The sequence below is a fragment of the Mya arenaria genome, chromosome 8 (assembly GCF_026914265.1).
Source record: "Mya arenaria isolate MELC-2E11 chromosome 8, ASM2691426v1".
In the NCBI taxonomy this organism is placed as follows: domain Eukaryota; kingdom Metazoa; phylum Mollusca; class Bivalvia; order Myida; family Myidae; genus Mya; species Mya arenaria.
The window spans coordinates 23,147,974-23,169,925 of NC_069129.1; the positions used below are offsets into that span (position 1 = coordinate 23,147,974).

The 21,952-nt window shown below is 37.8% G+C and overlaps 1 protein-coding gene across 3 annotated transcripts; it reads right to left on the reverse strand.

Moving 5' to 3' along the window:
* Positions 1–241: 241 nt before the first annotated feature.
* LOC128243339 (uncharacterized) lies at positions 242–21,871 on the reverse strand. 3 transcript variants are annotated; one of them, XM_052961049.1, is made up of 7 exons: positions 21,590–21,871; positions 20,786–21,494; positions 20,410–20,568; positions 19,797–19,940; positions 19,520–19,559; positions 854–3,455; positions 242–638 (listed from the first exon to the last, which is right to left on the reverse strand). In XM_052961049.1, exons 2-7 carry the CDS (start codon positions 21,341–21,343, stop codon positions 482–484), a joined length of 3,660 nt encoding a protein of 1,219 aa, XP_052817009.1. In that variant the 5' UTR covers positions 21,344–21,494; positions 21,590–21,871; the 3' UTR covers positions 242–481. The 3 variants fall into 3 exon arrangements, with proteins under 3 accessions (XP_052817009.1, XP_052817008.1, XP_052817010.1); XM_052961048.1 differs by lacking the exons at positions 242–638; positions 854–3,455 and adding exons at positions 15,918–16,384; positions 16,600–19,201; XM_052961050.1 differs by lacking the exons at positions 242–638; positions 854–3,455; positions 20,786–21,494 and adding exons at positions 15,918–16,384; positions 16,600–19,201.
* Between the last annotated feature and the right edge of the window lie 81 nt (positions 21,872–21,952).

The following is a 21,952-nucleotide window of genomic DNA, read 5'->3' on the forward strand; positions in this document are numbered from 1 at the left end:
AATGCTAGTTCTCACTTGATGGGCATTCACTACATAGCGTTTGTTTCATTTTGCGAAATGCGACAGTAATTTACGCTTCAACTGTTAACATTAATTAGCCCTCATTTTTATTTGCTGATGTCTGATGTTATCATGGAGTGGGGTCTTGAAAGACTTGGAATCGGTTTCTAGGAAAGCAAAAACAATCTGTAGATATTCGACAATTTACTGAAGTAGACACAATTAAATATCCACACTGATCCTTATTCTTAATCTGCATTTCATTTACAATGTCATTGCAACGAGAATACATATACTACAAAAACAAAATATCTTATCTCTCTCTCTATATATACAAGAAAAGTCAGGGTATCTAGATACGAAACGTATTGTAATTAATCAAAACATAATCGCGTTCCAACTTTAATAAAGAATACGTTCTGTTATGTTCAGGAACCAAAAAAGTAACAGCGCCTGGAACATTATCAGAACATCAACGCTATTAAAACAAAACGCAGTGTACGCGTTTCGATGTCCGCTCAACTGATCGAGAAAGCAGTCCTGGAGCGATTTCGGTAATGATGGTTTCTGATACCGTCCTCACGTCTTTGGTTGTAGAACCTTCGTGAACTACATCTGTTTTTTCAACAAGGTCAGTCCTGCAATATAAAAGCCTTATATTACAATATGGTCATTCGGGGATACCAGATATTACATCTGATGTTCATAAAATTATATTTTTGCTGTATAAGATATTTTCATCGTGTTCTTTATCTGCTTTGATATAATAAGATTTTGCACGACTGCATTCGAACTAATGATTTGATATTATTTTACCTAACACAAAACTTAAAAAACAAAACGTAATACTCACCTTTCGTTTACAACTTTCAGTGATGTGGTTTGAACATAATCTTTATTACCCGAAAATGGCCCGATCGAAACGCCTTTGCACTCAGACAATAAACACTTGAATTTGTCTGCATTGATTCCAATAAGTCGAACATGATTCATTTTAATGTCAAGAGGTGCAGTCGTGTTGCATCCGTTTATTGTTGAAATGATTATTCTATAATCTATGTCAACATCATTCAGTTTCAGTTGTTGTAGCGAACCGCCATTCAATGTGCATCCCTCGCTATACCCGCTAAACGCCACGAAGTCTAATTCTAAATCTTCTAACCGAAAACATTGACCCAGGAAGTTTAGAAAACTCGTGTCTATTGTTGAGTCCGTTACCTTTAAGCATGTCAATGAATTTGAATCTTTCAGATGAGTAAACACCCCCGATGATTCATAAACCTGGCAGTTTGACACAGAAATCGATTTCAGATAATATAATCCATTTCCCGCAGATTCTAAACGTGCGTCGTCTTCTTTTTGATTTTCGATTTTGCATTTGGGATGGGAAACACTTTTGATCTGTTTAAGGCAACCACAGTGTCTGTCTGGTTCACACGTTACCGTCCAAAGTTTCAAGTCTTCCAACGTTGGAACATCACATATCATGGAGGTGATTTGTGAATGGGTCAGTTGACATCTGAACAGTCGGATATACGATAAATGGCAAGATATCGGAAGTATTGTCAGTTCAGAAACATTGAGGAAATTGTAATCATCAAGCTCTAAACATTTGAGACGTATGCATGTTTGCAAAAGAGCCACTGTAATATTTGATTTAAGAACCTTATTGTCATTCATAATAACAAGATGGCAAAGATTCGTCATTGCAAAGATGCAATCGATGTGTTTCATTTCCAATTGCACGTGTTCGGTAATATCTAGTCTGCATACACATTCTGGGTTGATCAATGGAAGCATGTCTAGATCAGGCCGGTTAGTTAGTCTCAGGATCTTTATATATACGCTTCCTGGTTTAGGCCGTAACAATCCAGCTTCTGAAATGCATGACACAGGCGTCTTCTGTACTATCGTATATATGGCATCGTCAACAGTGTCATCTTCAGAACCGTCCTTGTAGATATGTTCTGAAATTCGCCGGACAATTTTTGGTTCAAAACCAGACGTAAAATGCAAAATCCCTTGATGTTCAGCAAGTCGTCTGCTTCCTTTGCACATTGCCAATATTGTTTCGATTTGTTCTTGATGTCCACTCAAGTGAAGAGCGGCAAAGTATTCTTGAAATGATCTGTGGATATAGGAAATTTGAACGGTATGTGATGTTACTGAACTTGTTCGTAACCTGCTCTTCGACAAGAGTCCCATTTCAAGGAATGCTCTAGTGTCTTTTTTTGTCATGCCGTATTGTTCGAAGTTCGAAAGCTCAAAAACAAGAGTGTTGGACTTAACAAACGTCTTGAATGAAAATTCACCCAGTGCAAGTAACATCCGCGCGTGGGACGTAAATTCAGAGAAGTTTTGTAGCATGAAAGGAAGTTTCTCTTCAAGATGCCTTTCTTCCTTGTGTGTCTCTTGATCACGGTTTTCACCTCTTCTTTCTGTATACATTCTAATCATAAGCTTCACAACTGTACTATATATTTGTGTTTTGGTACCTGGAAGATTATTATTATCGAACCATGTACAAAGTAAAAGCTTTAGCATTAGTGGTGAACCTACTAAAGCCATCAGATTTCTTTTTCGAATCTCTGCAATGAAATTTTCAACTTTCAAGCATTTTCCTCTACTTTTGTTAAGTCTACCAAGAGCTATCCCAGCCAGAATTGATGCATTTTTGAATGATATACCTTTCAGATGTACTTCCGAGTCAACATCTGAAGTTCTTGGACGTACTTCAGCAAATTTCCATGGCCTTGTAGTGATCAATGTTGTGCATTTACAATTTTTCGCTGGGAGTCCATCAATAGTTTTTGGACTTTTTTGTTCGTTTGCTCTCGATTTCCATTCATCTAAGCCATCAACAATAAAAAGACATTGCTGTGGTATTTTCTCCAAAATGCTATGGAATAAATTGATATGTTTTTCTTGTAGCAGCTGATGTTCAACCATTTCTTCAATACTATGTTCTGTTGTTGCATGACGCAACGACACGTAAAACAAGAATCTAAATTGGAGCATGCATTGCTGATTTCCCGTACTGATTTTCCGTACCGCGTCAGTACAATGCATTGTTGTTTCAACTGAATTTTCCGTAGAAGCATTACATATTTGTTCATCGTAGCAGGTACACCACGTTGAAGTGATTTTTCGACACAGTGTAGTTTTTCCCATTCCTGCATCTGCGACAATAAATATGTTCTCAACCCTTTCTCCATTCTTCTGAAACAGTTCTTCAAACGTATTTAATTGTTCGGCGACTTCGGATGTTCTTGTTTTATAAATGTCCGCTCCACAACGCGTAAGAGTCTTTTCCTTCCCAAGTGTATGTGCTCGTCTTTCCATTTTAAGTGAAACATAAAGATCATCAATATTTTCATCTTCCTCCGGAAACAATGGTGAAACATCGGATTTTATGTAGTACTTTTTGTAAGTTTCAACAAGGTATTTTTGGAAGGCTTAAAATAGAATTACAATAATAATAAAGCACGTGTTCTCTTTAGTATAATAGGCAAGCTTTCTTCATTTGGGACCTATGTTACACGTCAACAAATAACAACATTGACGTACATAAGATATACTATACACAGCCTTTTAACATTATTTACTAAACCTTGCTGACAAAATAAAATGTAAATTATTCCAAAATCTGTTTCAGTAGGAAAAGATGTGCATACACAGATAAATCCCTCCAAAAATTAGTTATTTAATATTTTCTTAAAGGTTTTTTGAGAAAGACAAATAAAACGAGACAACAAATATATCAATCATACCTTCCATATCAGTTACTTGACCTCAACATTTAACAAATTCCTGAAAAGATATGTAATTTCTGCATACAATAGTTGCTGTATAGGATTTATATTTCAAGAACAATATCAGGAAAATAGCTATTACAAAGAACAGTTGATGTATAAGAACTATCTATGAAGAAACGCATCAAAAACTATTTTTGTAATGCGGAAGTCTTGTGAACATAGAATAAAATTATTAAATATTATAATTAATATCAAAGTCAGCATCTATACGCATAATTGATACACTTCTTACAACTCGTATATCGTCGAGTTTAGTATCCGTATATTCGTTGATTTCACGAATTGCAGCATCCTTTTGGTATTCGATGGCGTTCATCATTTCAAATAACATCTTCTTTGACTCTGCTAACGTCAAAACAAAGTCTTCACTTGTGATCTAAAAAAACAAATACATAAGTCTCTCGAATATAGTTGGCATACAACGCAATGGTTCGAGGCATATCGTTTCATTTTCATTTAAAAACAAAAACTTGTTTGCGGAAGCCTGTTAGAGACAAAGCAGATTCAACCATCGCCCCTTACAACCTATAAGATGTACGAGGAATGTGTACATACATACTGATGTACGAGCAATGTGCGCATACACGTACCAACACTTGTATTGGACACACACCAACACTTGTATTGGACACACACCAACACCTGTATTGGACACACACCAACACCTGTATTGGACACGTACCAAAACCTGTATTGGACACACACCAACACCTGTATTGGACACGTACCACAATTGTATTGGACAGGTACCAGCACTTGTATTGGACACGTACCAACACCTGTATTGGACACACACCAACACCTGTATTGGACACGTACCAACACTTGTATTGGACACGTACCAGCACCTGTATTGGACACGTACCAACACTTGTATTGGACACACACCAACACCTGTATTGGACACGTACCAACACCTGTATTGGACACACACCAACACCTGTATTGGACACGTACCAACACCTGTATTGGACACACACCAACACCTGTATTGGACACGTACCAACACTTGTATTGGACACACACCAACACCTGTATTGGACACACACCAACACCTGTATTGGACACACGCCAACACCTGTATTGGACACGTACCAACACCTGTATTGGACACACGCCAACACCTGTATTGGACACGTACCAACACCTGTATTGGACACACACCAACACCTGTATTGGACACGTACCAACACTTGTATTGGACACACACCAACACCTGTATTGGACACGTACCAACACCTGTATTGGACACACACCAACACTTGTATTGGACACACACCAACACGTGTATTGGACACACACCAACACTTGTATTGGACACACACCAACACGTGTATTGGACACACACCAACACGTGTATTGGACACACACCAACACTTGTATTGGACACACACCAACACGTGTATTGGACACACACCAACACCTGTATTGGACACGTACCAACACCTGTATTGGACACACACCAACACGTGTATTGGACACACACCAACACTTGTATTGGACACACACCAACACCTGTATTGGACACGTACCAACACCTGTATTGGACACGTACCAACACCTGTATTGGACACACACCAACACCTGTATTGGACACACACCAACACCTGTATTGGACACGTACCAACACCTGTATTGGACACACACCAACACCTGTATTGGACACACACCAACACTTGTATTGGAAACGTACCAACACCTGTATTGGACACACACCAACACTTGTATTGGACACACACCAACACGTGTATTGGACACACACCAACACCTGTATTGGACACACACCAACACTTGTATTGGACACGTACCAACACCTGTATTGGACACACACCAACACTTGTATTGGACCCACACCAACACGTGTATTGGTCACACACCAACACCTGTATTGGACACACACCAACACTTGTATTGGACACGTACCAACACCTGTATTGGACACACACCAACACTTGTATTGGACACACACCAACACGTGTATTGGACACACACCAACACTTGTATTGGACACACACCAACACGTGTATTGGACACACACCAACACGTGTATTGGACACGTACTAACACCTGTATTGGACACACACCAACACTTGTATTGGACACACACCAACACGTGTATTGGACACACACCAACACTTGTATTGGACACACACCAACACGTGTATTGGACACGTACCAACACCTGTATTGGACACACACCAACACCTGTATTGGACACACACCAACACGTGTATTGGACACACACCAACACTTGTATTGGAAACACACCAACACTTGTATTGGAAACACACCAACACTTGTATTGGACACACACCAACACTTGTATTGGAAACACACCAACACTTGTATTGGAAACACACCAACACTTGTATTGGACACACACCAACACGTGTATTGGACACGTACTAACACCTGTATTGGACACACACCAACACTTGTATTGGACACACACCAACACGTGTATTGGACACACACCAACACTTGTATTGGACACACACCAACACGTGTATTGGACACGTACCAACACCTGTATTGGACACACACCAACACCTGTATTGGACACACACCAACACGTGTATTGGACACACACCAACACTTGTATTGGACACACACCAACACTTGTATTGGAAACACACCAACACTTGTATTGGACACACACCAACACTTGTATTGGAAACACACCAACACTTGTATTGGAAACACACCAACACTTGTATTGGACACACACCAACACTTGTATTGGACACGTACCAACACCTGTATTGGACACACACCAACACCTGTATTGGACACACACCAACACTTGTATTGGACACACACCAACACTTGTATTGGACACACATCAACACTTGTATTGGACACACACCAACACTTGTATTGGACACACAAGTGTTTGACACACATCAACACTTGTATTGGCCACGTACCAGCACTTGTATTGGACACACACCAACACTTGTATTGGACACGTACCAACACTTGTATTGGACACACACCAACACTTGTATTGGACACACACCAACACCTGTATTGGACACGTACCAACACTTGTATTGGACACGCACCAACACTTGTATTGGACACGTACCAACACTTGTATTGGACACACACCAACACTTGTATTGGACACGTACCAACACTTGTATTGAACACACACCAACACTTGTATTGGACACGTACCAACACCTGTATTGGACACACACCAACACTTGTATTGGACACACACCAACACTTGTATTTAACACGTACCAACACTTGTATTTGACACACACCAACACTTGTATTGGACACGTACCAACACTTGTATTGGACACGTACCAACACTTGTATTGGACACACACCAACACTTGTATTGGACACGTACCAACACCTGTATTGGACACACACCAACACCTGTATTGGACACACACCAACACCTGTATTGGACACACACCAACACCTGTATTGGACACACACCAACACTTGTATTGGACACGTACCAACACCTGTATTGGACACGTACCAACACTTGTATTGGACACACACCAACACCTGTATTGGACACACACCAACACTTGTATTGGACACACACCAACACTTGTATTGGACACACACCAACACTTGTATTGGACACGTACCAACACTTGTATTGGACACGTACCAACACTTGTATTGGACACACACCAACACTTGTATTGGACACACACCAACACTTGTATTGGACACACACCAACACCTGTATTGGACACACACCAACACTTGTATTGGACACACACCAACACTTGTATTGGACACACACCAACACTTGTATTGGACACACACCAACACTTGCATTGGACACACACCAACACTTGTATTGGACACAAACCAACACCTGTATTGGACACACACCAACACTTGTATTGGACACGTACCAACACTTGTATATGACACACAACAACACTTGTATTGGACACACACCAACACTTGTATTGGAAACATACCAACACTTGTATTGGAAACACACCAACACTTGTATTGGACACACACCAACACTTGTATTGGACACGTACCAACACCTGTATTGGACACACACCAACACCTGTATTGGACACACACCAACACTTGTATTGGACACGTACCAACACTTGTATTGGACACGTACCAACACTTGTATTGGACACACACCAACACTTGTATTGGACACGTACCAACACTTGTATTGGACACGTACCAACACTTGTATTAAACACACACCAACACTTGTATTGGACACTTACCAACACCTGTATTGGACACACACCAACACCTGTATTGGACACACACCAACACCTGTATTGGACACACACCAACACTTGTATTGGACACGTACCAACACCTGTATTGGACACGTACCAACACTTGTATTGGACACACACCAACACATGTATTGGACACACACCAACACTTGTATTTGACACACACCAACACTTGCATTGGACACACACCAACACTTGTATTGGACACGTACCAACACTTGTATTGGACACGTACCAACACTTGTATTGGACACGTACCAACACTTGTATTGGACACACACCAACACTTGTATTGGACACACACCAACACCTGTATTGGACACACACCAACACTTGTATTGGACACACACCAACACGTGTATTGGACACGTACCAACACCTGTATTGGACACACACCAACACCTGTATTGGACACACACCAACACGTGTATTGGACACACACCAACACTTGTATTGGAAACACACCAACACTTGTATTGGAAACACACCAACACTTGTATTGGACACACACCAACACTTGTATTGGAAACACACCAACACTTGTATTGGAAACACACCAACACTTGTATTGGACACACACCAACACGTGTATTGGACACGTACTAACACCTGTATTGGACACACACCAACACTTGTATTGGACACACACCAACACGTGTATTGGACACACACCAACACTTGTATTGGACACACACCAACACGTGTATTGGACACGTACCAACACCTGTATTGGACACACACCAACACCTGTATTGGACACACACCAACACGTGTATTGGACACACACCAACACTTGTATTGGAAACACACCAACACTTGTATTGGAAACACACCAACACTTGTATTGGACACACACCAACACTTGTATTGGAAACACACCAACACTTGTATTGGAAACACACCAACACTTGTATTGGACACACACCAACACTTGTATTGGACACGTACCAACACCTGTATTGGACACACACCAACACCTGTATTGGACACACACCAACACTTGTATTGGACACACACCAACACTTGTATTGGACACACATCAACACTTGTATTGGACACACACCAACACTTGTATTGGACACACAAGTGTTTGACACACATCAACACTTGTATTGGCCACGTACCAGCACTTGTATTGGACACACACCAACACTTGTATTGGACACGTACCAACACTTGTATTGGACACACACCAACACTTGTATTGGACACACACCAACACTTGTATTGGACACGTACCAACACTTGTATTGGACACGTACCAACAGTTGTATTGGACACGTACCAACACTTGTATTGGACACACACCAACACTTGTATTGGACACGTACCAACACTTGTATTGAACACACACCAACACTTGTATTGGACACGTACCAACACCTGTATTGGACACACACCAACACTTGTATTGGACACACACCAACACTTGTATTTAACACGTACCAACACTTGTATTTGACACACACCAACACTTGTATTGGACACGTACCAACACTTGTATTGGACACGTACCAACACTTGTATTGGACACACACCAACACTTGTATTGGACACGTACCAACACCTGTATTGGACACACACCAACACCTGTATTGGACACACACCAACACCTGTATTGGACACACACCAACACCTGTATTGGACACACACCAACACTTGTATTGGACACGTACCAACACCTGTATTGGACACGTACCAACACTTGTATTGGACACACACCAACACCTGTATTGGACACACACCAACACTTGTATTGGACACACACCAACACTTGCATTGGACACACACCAACACTTGTATTGGAAACGTACCAACACTTGTATTGGACACGTACCAACACTTGTATTGGACACACACCAACACTTGTATTGGACACACACCAACACTTGTATTGGACACACACCAACACCTGTATTGGACACACACCAACACTTGTATTGGACACACACCAACACTTGTATTGGACACACACCAACACTTGTATTGGACACACACCAACACTTGCATTGGACACACACCAACACTTGTATTGGACACACACCAACACCTGTATTGGACACACACCAACACTTGTATTGGACACGTACCAACACTTGTATATGACACACACCAACACTTGTATTGGACACACACCAACACTTGTATTGGAAACATACCAACACTTGTATTGGAAACACACCAACACTTGTATTGGACACACACCAACACTTGTATTGGACACGTACCAACACCTGTATTGGACACACACCAACACCTGTATTGGACACACACCAACACTTGTATTGGACACGTACCAACACTTGTATTGGACACGTACCAACACTTGTATTGGACACACACCAACACTTGTATTGGACACGTACCAACACTTGTATTGGACACGTACCAACACTTGTATTAAACACACACCAACACTTGTATTGGACACTTACCAACACCTGTATTGGACACACACCAACACCTGTATTGGACACACACCAACACCTGTATTGGACACACACCAACACTTGTATTGGACACGTACCAACACCTGTATTGGACACGTACCAACACTTGTATTGGACACACACCAACACATGTATTGGACACACACCAACACTTGTATTTGACACACACCAACACTTGCATTGGACACACACCAACACTTGTATTGGACACGTACCAACACTTGTATTGGACACGTACCAACACTTGTATTGGACACGTACCAACACTTGTATTGGACACACACCAACACTTGTATTGGACACACACCAACACCTGTATTGGACACACACCAACACTTGTATTGGACACACACCAACACTTGTATTGGACACACACCAACACTTGTATTGGACACACACCAACACTTGCATTGGACACACACAAACACTTGTATTGGACACACACCACACCTGTATTGGACACACACCAACACTTGTATTGGACACGTACCAACACTTGTATATGACACCCAACAACACTTGTATTGGACACACACCAAGACTTGTATTGGAAACACACCAACACTTGTATTGGAAACACACCAACACTTGTATTGGACACACACCAACACTTGTATTGGAAACACACCAACACTTGTATTGGACACACACCAACACTTGTATTGGAAACACACCAACACTTGTATTGGAAACACACCAACACTTGTATTCGACACATACCAACACTTGTATTGGACACGTACCAACCCTTGTATTGGACACGTACCAACACTTGTATTGGAAACACACCAACACTTGTATTGGAAACACACCAACACTTGTATTGGAAACACACCAACACTTGTATTGGAAACACACCAACACTTGTATTGGAAACACACCAACACTTGTATTGGAAACACACCAGCACTTGTTTTATTTACGTTATGACGACATCAGAAAGATACACATTTAGATAGTTTACAGAAAAAAGATGTTTCAGAAAATATCATTGCTAAATTCTATTATAAGTTATGAACCCAACAGCCGTGCTATTTAAAAGATGCATATTTAATAAGAGTTTATATATCGAATAGTATTTTTTAATTATAACGTTTGCTGAAATCCTGTACTGTATCCTTATTTGTTTTTGACGTATCTCTGTTATAAAAATTGCGATTATTAACGCATCAAATAAAAACGGTTTGTGAACGTAAATATAAAAATAGACATTACGTAAACAGGACAAATTATATCGGAAATAAAGAGACAAACAAAAAAATAAACAAATACTAAACAAAATGTATTATACTTCCAGAACTAGGGGCGTAGCTATACTAGAATAAAAGTGCTGGCATGGTTTTCTAGACTGGCTCAGTGGACATGCGTTTTCTAATATATCTCGGAATAAAACGCAACTCAATCAAACGTCGTTCTCGAGCACTTAAACCAGCACAATAATGTTTTTACAAAATATCTTCCTCCTTTCGTCTCGATCTTTGATTTATTTTATATGATAAGTAAATGATCACATTATTCAAGATGGATGGTTTTTAACATAGACATTATTTACTGAAAGTAAATAATAATAATAAAATATATCAATATGTAAATATGACCTTTTGGAGTAGATTCTTGAATCATTTGCAAAAAAACACACAAATGAAAGAAAAAGTGAAAAACCAAGAACCATAGGTTTATGATAACGAAATACAAAAGGATTGGTATTAAATCGTAGATACGTAGAAAGTCAATTTCTTGGTTAAGTGTGAAATTTTTGAGATTCTTTTTTCTTGAAGTTTACTTTACAATCCACTCAGGATTTCCCCCAGAAAAGCGAAATACCAAAGTTGAGTGATAATTTGTTGATTATCATATCATTTTGAAGTAACTAATTGTACTAGTAACATGAAAAGGTGTGAAAAAAATACTTTGAAATGTCGATTACATATCTGGTAATTGTAATATCAATGTAGAACCAGTGATAATTTCGCGTTAAATATATTGTAACCTTTACTCATCCTCGTGTTCAGAACAAACTGTATAATATACATACATATCAATAATCCAGACATCAGTTTAGAGTAGAATCTTGGCTTGAATTCCTCTTCAGAATCCTAGGATTTCAGAGCTTCCTTTAAAATTATAACAAACGATGACCAGGGGTCATATTTTCGAACAGTCTCAAGTTTGAGTTCAGACTCATGTATCAAAACTGCATCTTTTAAAAAATAATCAAGCGGAGCATTGATGGTGAAAACTGTTTATTGTGCTACCATATGAAAGATGTACACATATTTAAATGGATTATGTAAAAATAACGTAATTTATACGTTTTATAGTTGCTAGTTTTTGTTTTGCTTTTTTTAAGTCTGAAACTGCACTTGGACCTGAAACTGTTCGTTACCATGGCCCCTCAATCCCCGAGCTTTCGCGTTCCCTTCCCTGAGGGCATATATCAAAACTTCTATTTCTACATGGATAGCATACGATTGATACTGGCGATGACTCCTGAGAGAGAGAGAGAGTGTGAGAGAGAGAGAGAGAGCATATTTAGCAGCATATGTGTTTAGTGTTTTTTTTATTTATTATACATTTATTTATTTGCTACAAACAGTTTTCTTATGTGAGCTATGTCAGACGGTGAATGGCTGCATCGTGCTTTTCAAGAGTTAGTTAGAGTCATTCGTTTTCAAGTGATGGCTGTATCCGGTCATTAAGTATCAGTCTAAACTCTAATTATGTGTGATAGTTTGTTAGTCAGCGCCCTACTTCTAGTATTTTTCTATATTTGATATTGTCCACAATGTAGCTTTAACTTAGGGACCAGGGGCCGTATTCAATAAGCATCTTAGTGAATATTTTCAATTTAGTCGTAATTTCGTAATTTTTGACATTGATTATTTTAAATACCCGCTACTTTTCATCAGATTTATTTATATGCATATATTGTTCAGACCATATTCTTGCTTATTTTCATATTTTTGGTGTACAAACATTGTTCGTTTTCTTAAAATTCAAATTAGAAAAAAGGCTATTTTTCACTAAGTTGAAAATTGTTACTAAGATGCTTATTGAATACGGCCCCAGTTCATCATTTGCAGAAGAATGCCTTTGATATTTTCCACATTGCACGATAAAATGTACTCTGGGTTTAAAAAATGTATACTTTAATTAATAACGGTGTCTTAAATCATAGCGGCCTTGAATATTTTTTTGTAAATATTGATTTTAAATACCAACTTATCGCCAAATAGATGAAGTTTACAGGGTTCTATATCCATTTCGTATGAGTTTTGAAAAATGACATTAAGCTTAATTGTTTGTTTTGCAAATGTCTTTCAAAAAAATATATTCCATATTATTTCCTCATAATGTATAATCTTTTATCCCCGTTCAATTTACTCATAACACTAAACAGTGTTCACAGGAACCAATGCAATTGATACAGTACTATCAACAATAATGTCTGTCGAACATATGTATACTTAACATGTTATCATTAAAGTAAACCACTACTTCATTTTGGTGATTTACATGCATGTTTTTCATCCAATTTTATCGCGCCGACTTGATGTATATATATATACAATTATATATTTTTATTCTTTCTTGTTTCCAAGTTGATGCTGCCCCCCCCCCCATGAGGCAATTTTATGTTATATGTTTATAATTATTGATAAATGCTGGGACAAGTGTGAGGTTGTGTACACATGTACACATAAACAAGTTTACCCCCCCCCCCACCCACCCCAGTGAACTCGTGTTCATCAGACCTGTTGTTACGCTGACCGTTCTGAGGTGTTCATCTCATCATTTATTGATAAAGCTATTCTGATGCATGTGTAGTCTGTTTGGGTGTATGTAATACGTTTTGATAAAGCTATTCTGATGCATGTGTAGTCTGTTTTGGTGTATGTAGTACGTTTTGTGTGTCCCGTTCAGTGCCTATTCGGCCGTAGCCATGTGCCTCTGAATATGATTTCTCCTAAAATATTTGGCTTCTTGGCTTGTCCCTGTTGTTTTCATTGCCTAAACTTCTCTTTCTATATCATGGTTTTCAATCATTTATCGTCGAAAGATATCTCTTAACCCGTCGCTGCCTCTCCGGCAAAACAGGGCGAATGGTTTGATACGTGCATTAAGTTATGGGAAACTTTATCTTGTTCTATCTTCTTAGAGATGTTATTCAGCCTCAGTGTTTTGATCGCGTAATCCATTCATGCACGTAAACGGACTTCATAACTCTGAGGACCACTTCACGACAACTTTAGATGTAGAGCGACTGGTGTAACTATTCTTAAAACAAAACTTCCTGGCATCCATTATACATGTATGTGCTTACAACGCGCTAAACTCAAACAAACACTACAATTACAGAGTTTACAAAATTTATTATAGTAGTTTATTTCATTTACGATTGAACAACTTCACGTTTGAGTACAACTTGTATTATTCTGCGTTTATTATATCGAGCATTTTGACTTAAAATGGACATTTAAACTTAAAATGGACATTTAAACGTTGTTTACGCTATGTAATGTCTTTGATGTTTTTAGTCTTTCGTGTATGTTTAATTGTATGTAAAGTGGACGCAATAATAAATTGTGTTTTAAGTTGAGTTAAGTTGGTACCAAATCCGAATTATAGCTCGCCCTGTCTTCTGAAGCTTGTTGGTTAACATCATAGGACAAGTACTGTTAATTTTTAAATTATGGCAAATCGGGTGTATATCATTTAAAAAACAAAATGAGTGACAAATATTTCATTCAGTAAAATTCTCCAAAGTTGTTTTGAGTGTTTTTCTCAAAATAATATTCCGCAATCATGATCATTCTATCTACGCCGTTTATCTTCTTTAAAATGATATTTATTGCTCAATAATCATACAATCTTTCCACCTTTTTAATTTTAAACCATCTTCAAACAAAGCCTTAATGTCTAGATATAGTTCATGGTGATATAACATATTTGTTAGTAACCTAATTTATATATGACCTCTATGTACGTACGTGCCGTTTTAAAGCCATTGACTCTTAATTGTGTGACTAGCAAAGAAAAACCCAGTGAAAAGTTCATTGTATTGTTTCTCCGGTTTAAATTTCTTGAATTCAAGGAAAGGTACTTAGAAAATAAAACATCGAAGTCAATAAATATTTTCTGTGTCAACAGGTCATTTGAAGAGCATTATCCTGAGATGAGTTTAAACTCCTCTGTCAACTTAAATCTTCGTATATAAACATTACAATGCTAGTTCTCACTTGATGGGCATTCACTACATAGCGTTTGTTTCATTTTGCGAAATGCGACAGTAATTTACGCTTCAACTGTTAACATTAATTAGCCCTCATTTTTATTTGCTGATGTCTGATGTTATCATGGAGTGGGGTCTTGAAAGACTTGGAATCGGTTTCTAGGAAAGCAAAAACAATCTGTAGATATTCGACAATTTACTGGAGTAGACACAATTAAATATCCACACTGATCCTTATTCTTAATCTGCATTTCATTTACAATGTCATTGCAACGAGTATACATATACTACAAAAACAAAATATCTTATCTCTCTCTATATATATACAAGAAAAGTCAGGGTATCTAGATACGAAACGTATTGTAATTAATCAAAACATAATCGCGTTCCAACTTTAATAAAGAATACGTTCTGTTATGTTCAGGAACCAAAAAAGTAACAGCGCCTGGAACATTATCAGAACATCAACGCTATTAAAACAAAACGCAGTGTACGCGTTTCGATGTCCGCTCAACTGATCGAGAAAGCAGTCCTGGAGCGATTTCGGTAATGATGGTTTCTGATACCGTCCTCACGTCTTTGGTTGTAGAACCTTCGTGAACTACATCTGTTTTTCCAACAAGGTCAGTCCTGCAATATAAAAGCCTTATATTACAATATGGTCATTCGGGGATACCAGATATTACATCTGATGTTCATAAAATTATATTTTTGCTGTATAAGATATTTTCATCGTGTTCTTTATCTGCTTTGATATAATAAGATTTTGCACGACTGCATTCGAACTAATGATTTGATGTTATTTTACCTAACACAAAACTTAAAAAACAAAACGTAATACTCACCTTTCGTTTACAACTTTCAGTGATGTGGTTTGAACATAATCTTTATTACCCGAAAATGGCCCGATCGAAACGCCGTTGCACTCAGACAATAAACACTTGAATTTGTCTGCATTGATTCCAATAAGTCGAACATGATTCATTTTAATGTCAAGAGGTGCAGTCGTGTTGCATCCGTTTATTGTTGAAATGATTATTCTATAATCTATGTCAACATCATTCAGTTTCAGTTGTTGTAGCGAACCGCCATTCAATGTGCATCCCTCGCTATACCCGCTAAACGCCACGAAGTCTAATTCTAAATCTTCTAACCGAAAACATTGACCCAGGAAGTTTAGAAAACTCGTGTCTATTGTTGAGTCCGTTACCTTTAAGCATGTCAATGAATTTGAATCTTTCAGATGAGTAAACACCCCCGATGATTCATAAACCTGGCAGTTTGACACAGAAATCGATTTCAGATAATATAATCCATTTCCCGCAGATTCTAAACGTGCGTCGTCTTCTTTTTGATTTTCGATTTTGCATTTGGGATGGGAAACACTTTTGATCTGTTTAAGGCAACCACAGTGTCTGTCTGGTTCACACGTTACCGTCCAAAGTTTCAAGTCTTCCAACGTTGGAACATCACATATCATGGAGGTGATTTGTGAATGGGTCAGTTGACATCTGAACAGTCGGATATACGATAAATGGCAAGATATCGGAAGTATTGTCAGTTCAGAAACATTGAGGAAATTGTAATCATCAAGCTCTAAACATTTGAGACGTATGCATGTTTGCAAAAGAGCCACTGTAATATTTGATTTAAGAACCTTATTGTCATTCATAATAACAAGATGGCAAAGATTCGTCATTGCAAAGATGCAATCGATGTGTTTCATTTCCAATTGCACGTGTTCGGTAATATCTAGTCTGCATACACATTCTGGGTTGATCAATGGAAGCATGTCTAGATCAGGCCGGTTAGTTAGTCTCAGGATCTTTATATATACGCTTCCTGGTTTAGGCCGTAACAATCCAGCTTCTGAAATGCATGACACGAGCGTCTTCTGTACTATCGTATATATGGCATCGTCAACAGTGTCATCTTCAGAACCGTCCTTGTAGATATGTTCTGAAATTCGCCGGACAATTTTTGGTTCAAAACCAGACGTAAAATGCAAAATCCCTTGATGTTCAGCAAGTCGTCTGCTTCCTTTGCACATTGCCAATATTGTTTCGATTTGTTCTTGATGTCCACTCAAGTGAAGAGCGGCAAAGTATTCTTGAAATGATCTGTGGATATAGGAAATTTGAACGGTATGTGATGTTACTGAACTTGTTCGTAACCTGCTCTTCGACAAGAGTCCCATTTCAAGGAATGCTCTAGTGTCTTTTTTTGTCATGCCGTATTGTTCGAAGTTCGAAAGCTCAAAAACAAGAGTGTTGGACTTAACAAACGTCTTGAATGAAAATTCACCCAGTGCAAGTAACATCCGCGCGTGGGACGTAAATTCAGAGAAGTTTTGTAGCATGAAAGGAAGTTTCTCTTCAAGATGCCTTTCTTCCTTGTGTGTCTCTTGATCACGGTTTTCACCTCTTTTTTCTGTATACATTCTAATCATAAGCTTCACAACTGTACTATATATTTGTGTTTTGGTACCTGGAAGATTATTATTATCGAACCATGTACAAAGTAAAAGCTTTAGCATTAGTGGTGAACCTACTAAAGCCATCAGATTTCTTTTTCGAATCTCTGCAATGAAATTTTCAACTTTCAAGCATTTTCCTCTACTTTTGTTAAGTCTACCAAGAGCTATCCCAGCCAGAATTGATGCATTTTTGAATGATATACCTTTCAGATGTACTTCCGAGTCAACATCTGAAGTTCTTGGACGTACTTCAGCAAATTTCCATGGCCTTGTAGTGATCAATGTTGTGCATTTACAATTTTTCGCTGGGAGTCCATCAATAGTTTTTGGACTTTTTTGTTCGTTTGCTCTCGATTTCCATTCATCTAAGCCATCAACAATAAAAAGACATTGCTGTGGTATTTTCTCCAAAATGCTATGGAATAAATTGATATGTTTTTCTTGTAGCAGCTGATGTTCAACCATTTCTTCAATACTATGTTCTGTTGTTGCATGACGCAACGACACGTAAAACAAGAATCTAAATTGGAGCATGCATTGCTGATTTCCCGTACTGATTTTCCGTACCGCGTCAGTACAATGCATTGTTGTTTCAACTGAATTTTCCGTAGAAGCATTACATATTTGTTCATCGTAGCAGGTACACCACGTTGAAGTGATTTTTCGACACAGTGTAGTTTTTCCCATTCCTGCATCTGCGACAATAAATATGTTCTCAACCCTTTCTCCATTCTTCTGAAACAGTTCTTCAAACGTATTTAATTGTTCGGCGACTTCGGATGTTCTTGTTTTATAAATGTCCGCTCCACAACGCGTAAGAGTCTTTTCCTTCCCAAGTGTATGTGCTCGTCTTTCCATTTTAAGTGAAACATAAAGATCATCAATATTGTCATCTTCCTCCGGAAACAATGGTGAAACATCGGATTTTATGTAGTACTTTTCGTAAGTTTCAACAAGGTATTTTTGGAAGGCTTAAAATAGAATTACAATAATTGGTTAAAGCACGCGTTCTCTTTAGTATAATAGGCAAGCTTTCTTCATTTGGGACCTATGTTACACGTCAACAAATAACAACATTGACGTACATAAGATATACTATACACAGCCTTTTAACATTATTTACTAAACCTTGCTGACAAAATAAAATGTAAATTATTCCAAAATCTGTTTCAGTAGGAAAAGATGTGCATACACAGATAAATCCCTCCAAAAAATTAGTTATTTAATATTTTCTTAAAGGTTTTTTGAGAAAGACAAATAAAACGAGACAACAAATATATCAATCATACCTTCCATATCAAGTACTTGACCTCTACATTTAACAAATTCCTGAAAAGATATGTAATTTCTGCATACAATAGTTGCTGTATAGGATTTATATTTCAAGAACAATATCAGGAAAATAGCTATTACAAAGAACAGTTGATGTATAAGAACTATCTATGAAGAAACGCATCAAAAACTATTTTTGTAATGCGGAAGTCTTGTGAACATAGAATAAAATTATTAAATATTATAATTATTATCAAAGTCAGCATCTATACGCATAATTGATATACTTCTTACAACTCGTATATCGTCGAGTTTAGTATCCGTATATTCGTTGATTTCACGAATTGCAGCATCCTTTTGGTATTCGATGGCGTTCATCATTTCAAATAACATCTTCTTTGACTCTGCTAACGTCAAAACAAAGTCTTCACTTGTGATCTAAAAAAGCAAATACATAAGTCTCTCGAATATAGTTGGCATACAAAGAAATGGTTGGAGGCATATCGTTTTATTTTCATTTAAAAACAAAAACTTGTTTGCGGAAGCCTGTTAGAGAAAAAGCAGATTCAACCCCCATCGCCCCTTGAAACCTATAAGTTGTCTCCTTAAAATTCATAAAAATATACGAGATTTCCCTTTTTGTGCAAATTCTTATGAGGATAGATTGATAACGATTTTTATGTAAAAAATGGCAGATTCGAAATTACAACCTCACATCCATTTTAGTTAAATCATAATAGTAAACATATCAATTTTCTCCTTGCCTGATTAGTCAATAGGTTGTGTCTCATAGAAAAGAGTAAAATAAAATTGATTTAGCCATTAAAACCCAATCTCTTTATTTATGGAGGAAAAATGTAAACTATATGTATTTAAAAATATTATATAAACAAAGCCATAATGGTACCTTAGACAATTCCGCTGCAACTGACTGTGCAGCTGACTCATTTATCAGATCTTGTCCGTCTTTTAAAAGATTGATCATGTCCTGAATGGCAGCTTTCATGTCTGATTCTGATAGTTCGAGGTTTGGTGAGTGAAACAATGTATTTCTCCAATTTCTGACCTGAAATTGTTAAAATACCTGTGTGTATATTCATGGCAAAAACATTTTCATTAAATACATTAAAACCTAAACAGTACTGAGCTCGCAATTAGACTGTAATTGCGCTCCATCACAGGTCAGAATATACCCGACTAAGACAGCTGATACAAATGCTTGTTAAGCTCATAAGTACACATAGAATACGTAAACAGCTCATTTGTTACAGCGTAAGTCCCACCTTTTCAAAATTAGATATATCATCAATGTGTCTTCTCAAAAAGTCGTTGTTGATGCATAGCGATAGGAGACCAGTACAATCCATATCAGCTGCCGATGTTGAGCTCGCGTAGCCCGTTGTACTCAAATAGCATTTCGCTACTGACCAGTAATCATTCACCCATGACTGACAGTCTGTATTTCGCCATAACGGGTTATGTGAATGATGATACGCTACAATTAAATCGTGCATCACACTACAAGGTTCACCTATTGTTGGACAAACGTGTGCTCCATGTGTTTTGCACCTGCATCTTACTCCAGCTGTCTTCTGAGCTGGACAGCCACCATTTTTATACACGTGCCACGGCAAAATGGTTTTCACAAAACATTGTGAGCAAGACGTCAGCGTAGAGTTAGATATTTGCTCTGCTTTTGAAATCAACTTCCTATGTAGCTGTTTACAGTGCTTTTCTACAAAATGTGTTAGTCCACTAGCCAAAATCCTCAGAGACAAAACCACTTTAAGCCAGTTTCTAAACAGTGTGTTGTTTAGCGAATCGTCGCCTGTATCTGCCATTTTGTTAATCCTTGATTGTATAACGCCAAGCTTAGCTTCATGTTCATAAATGATGATTCAAGTGTTTCTTTAAGGACTCCATGCCTTTTAATAAACAAGTATGCTTGCAATTCAAAATATCACTTATTGAATCGTAGTACTCGGATGTTGACTGAAACATACATATGTATATACAATAATGTTTATCATACATAACATTCAAACATCATATCAAATAAATATTGGAGTTAATAACGGTGAACTTACCTTCCAGAAATCATATTCTCTGTTGTAATCATTTCAAGAAGCAAATCTAATTTTCTGACACTAATTATGCACAAAAACGATAATCAAAAAAAATACTAATTGCTTATCTAAACATTCGACCTTATCCAAATTATAACAATATTGTTTTATAAATTTTAACCCGTTCAGTCAAACGTTCCGACGCTGAATGACTATTAAACGCCTACAACAAGCCGTTTATAACAACTCTAGGAAAATAATGTTTCGTTATTCACAATTTCAAAAAAAAGGAAATAAAATTTCCCCAAGCTCAGTTTCGCGAGCAGGAAGAACCGATATTTTGTAGAGCTATAGACAACCCACCGTTAAAATAGATGCGCAATG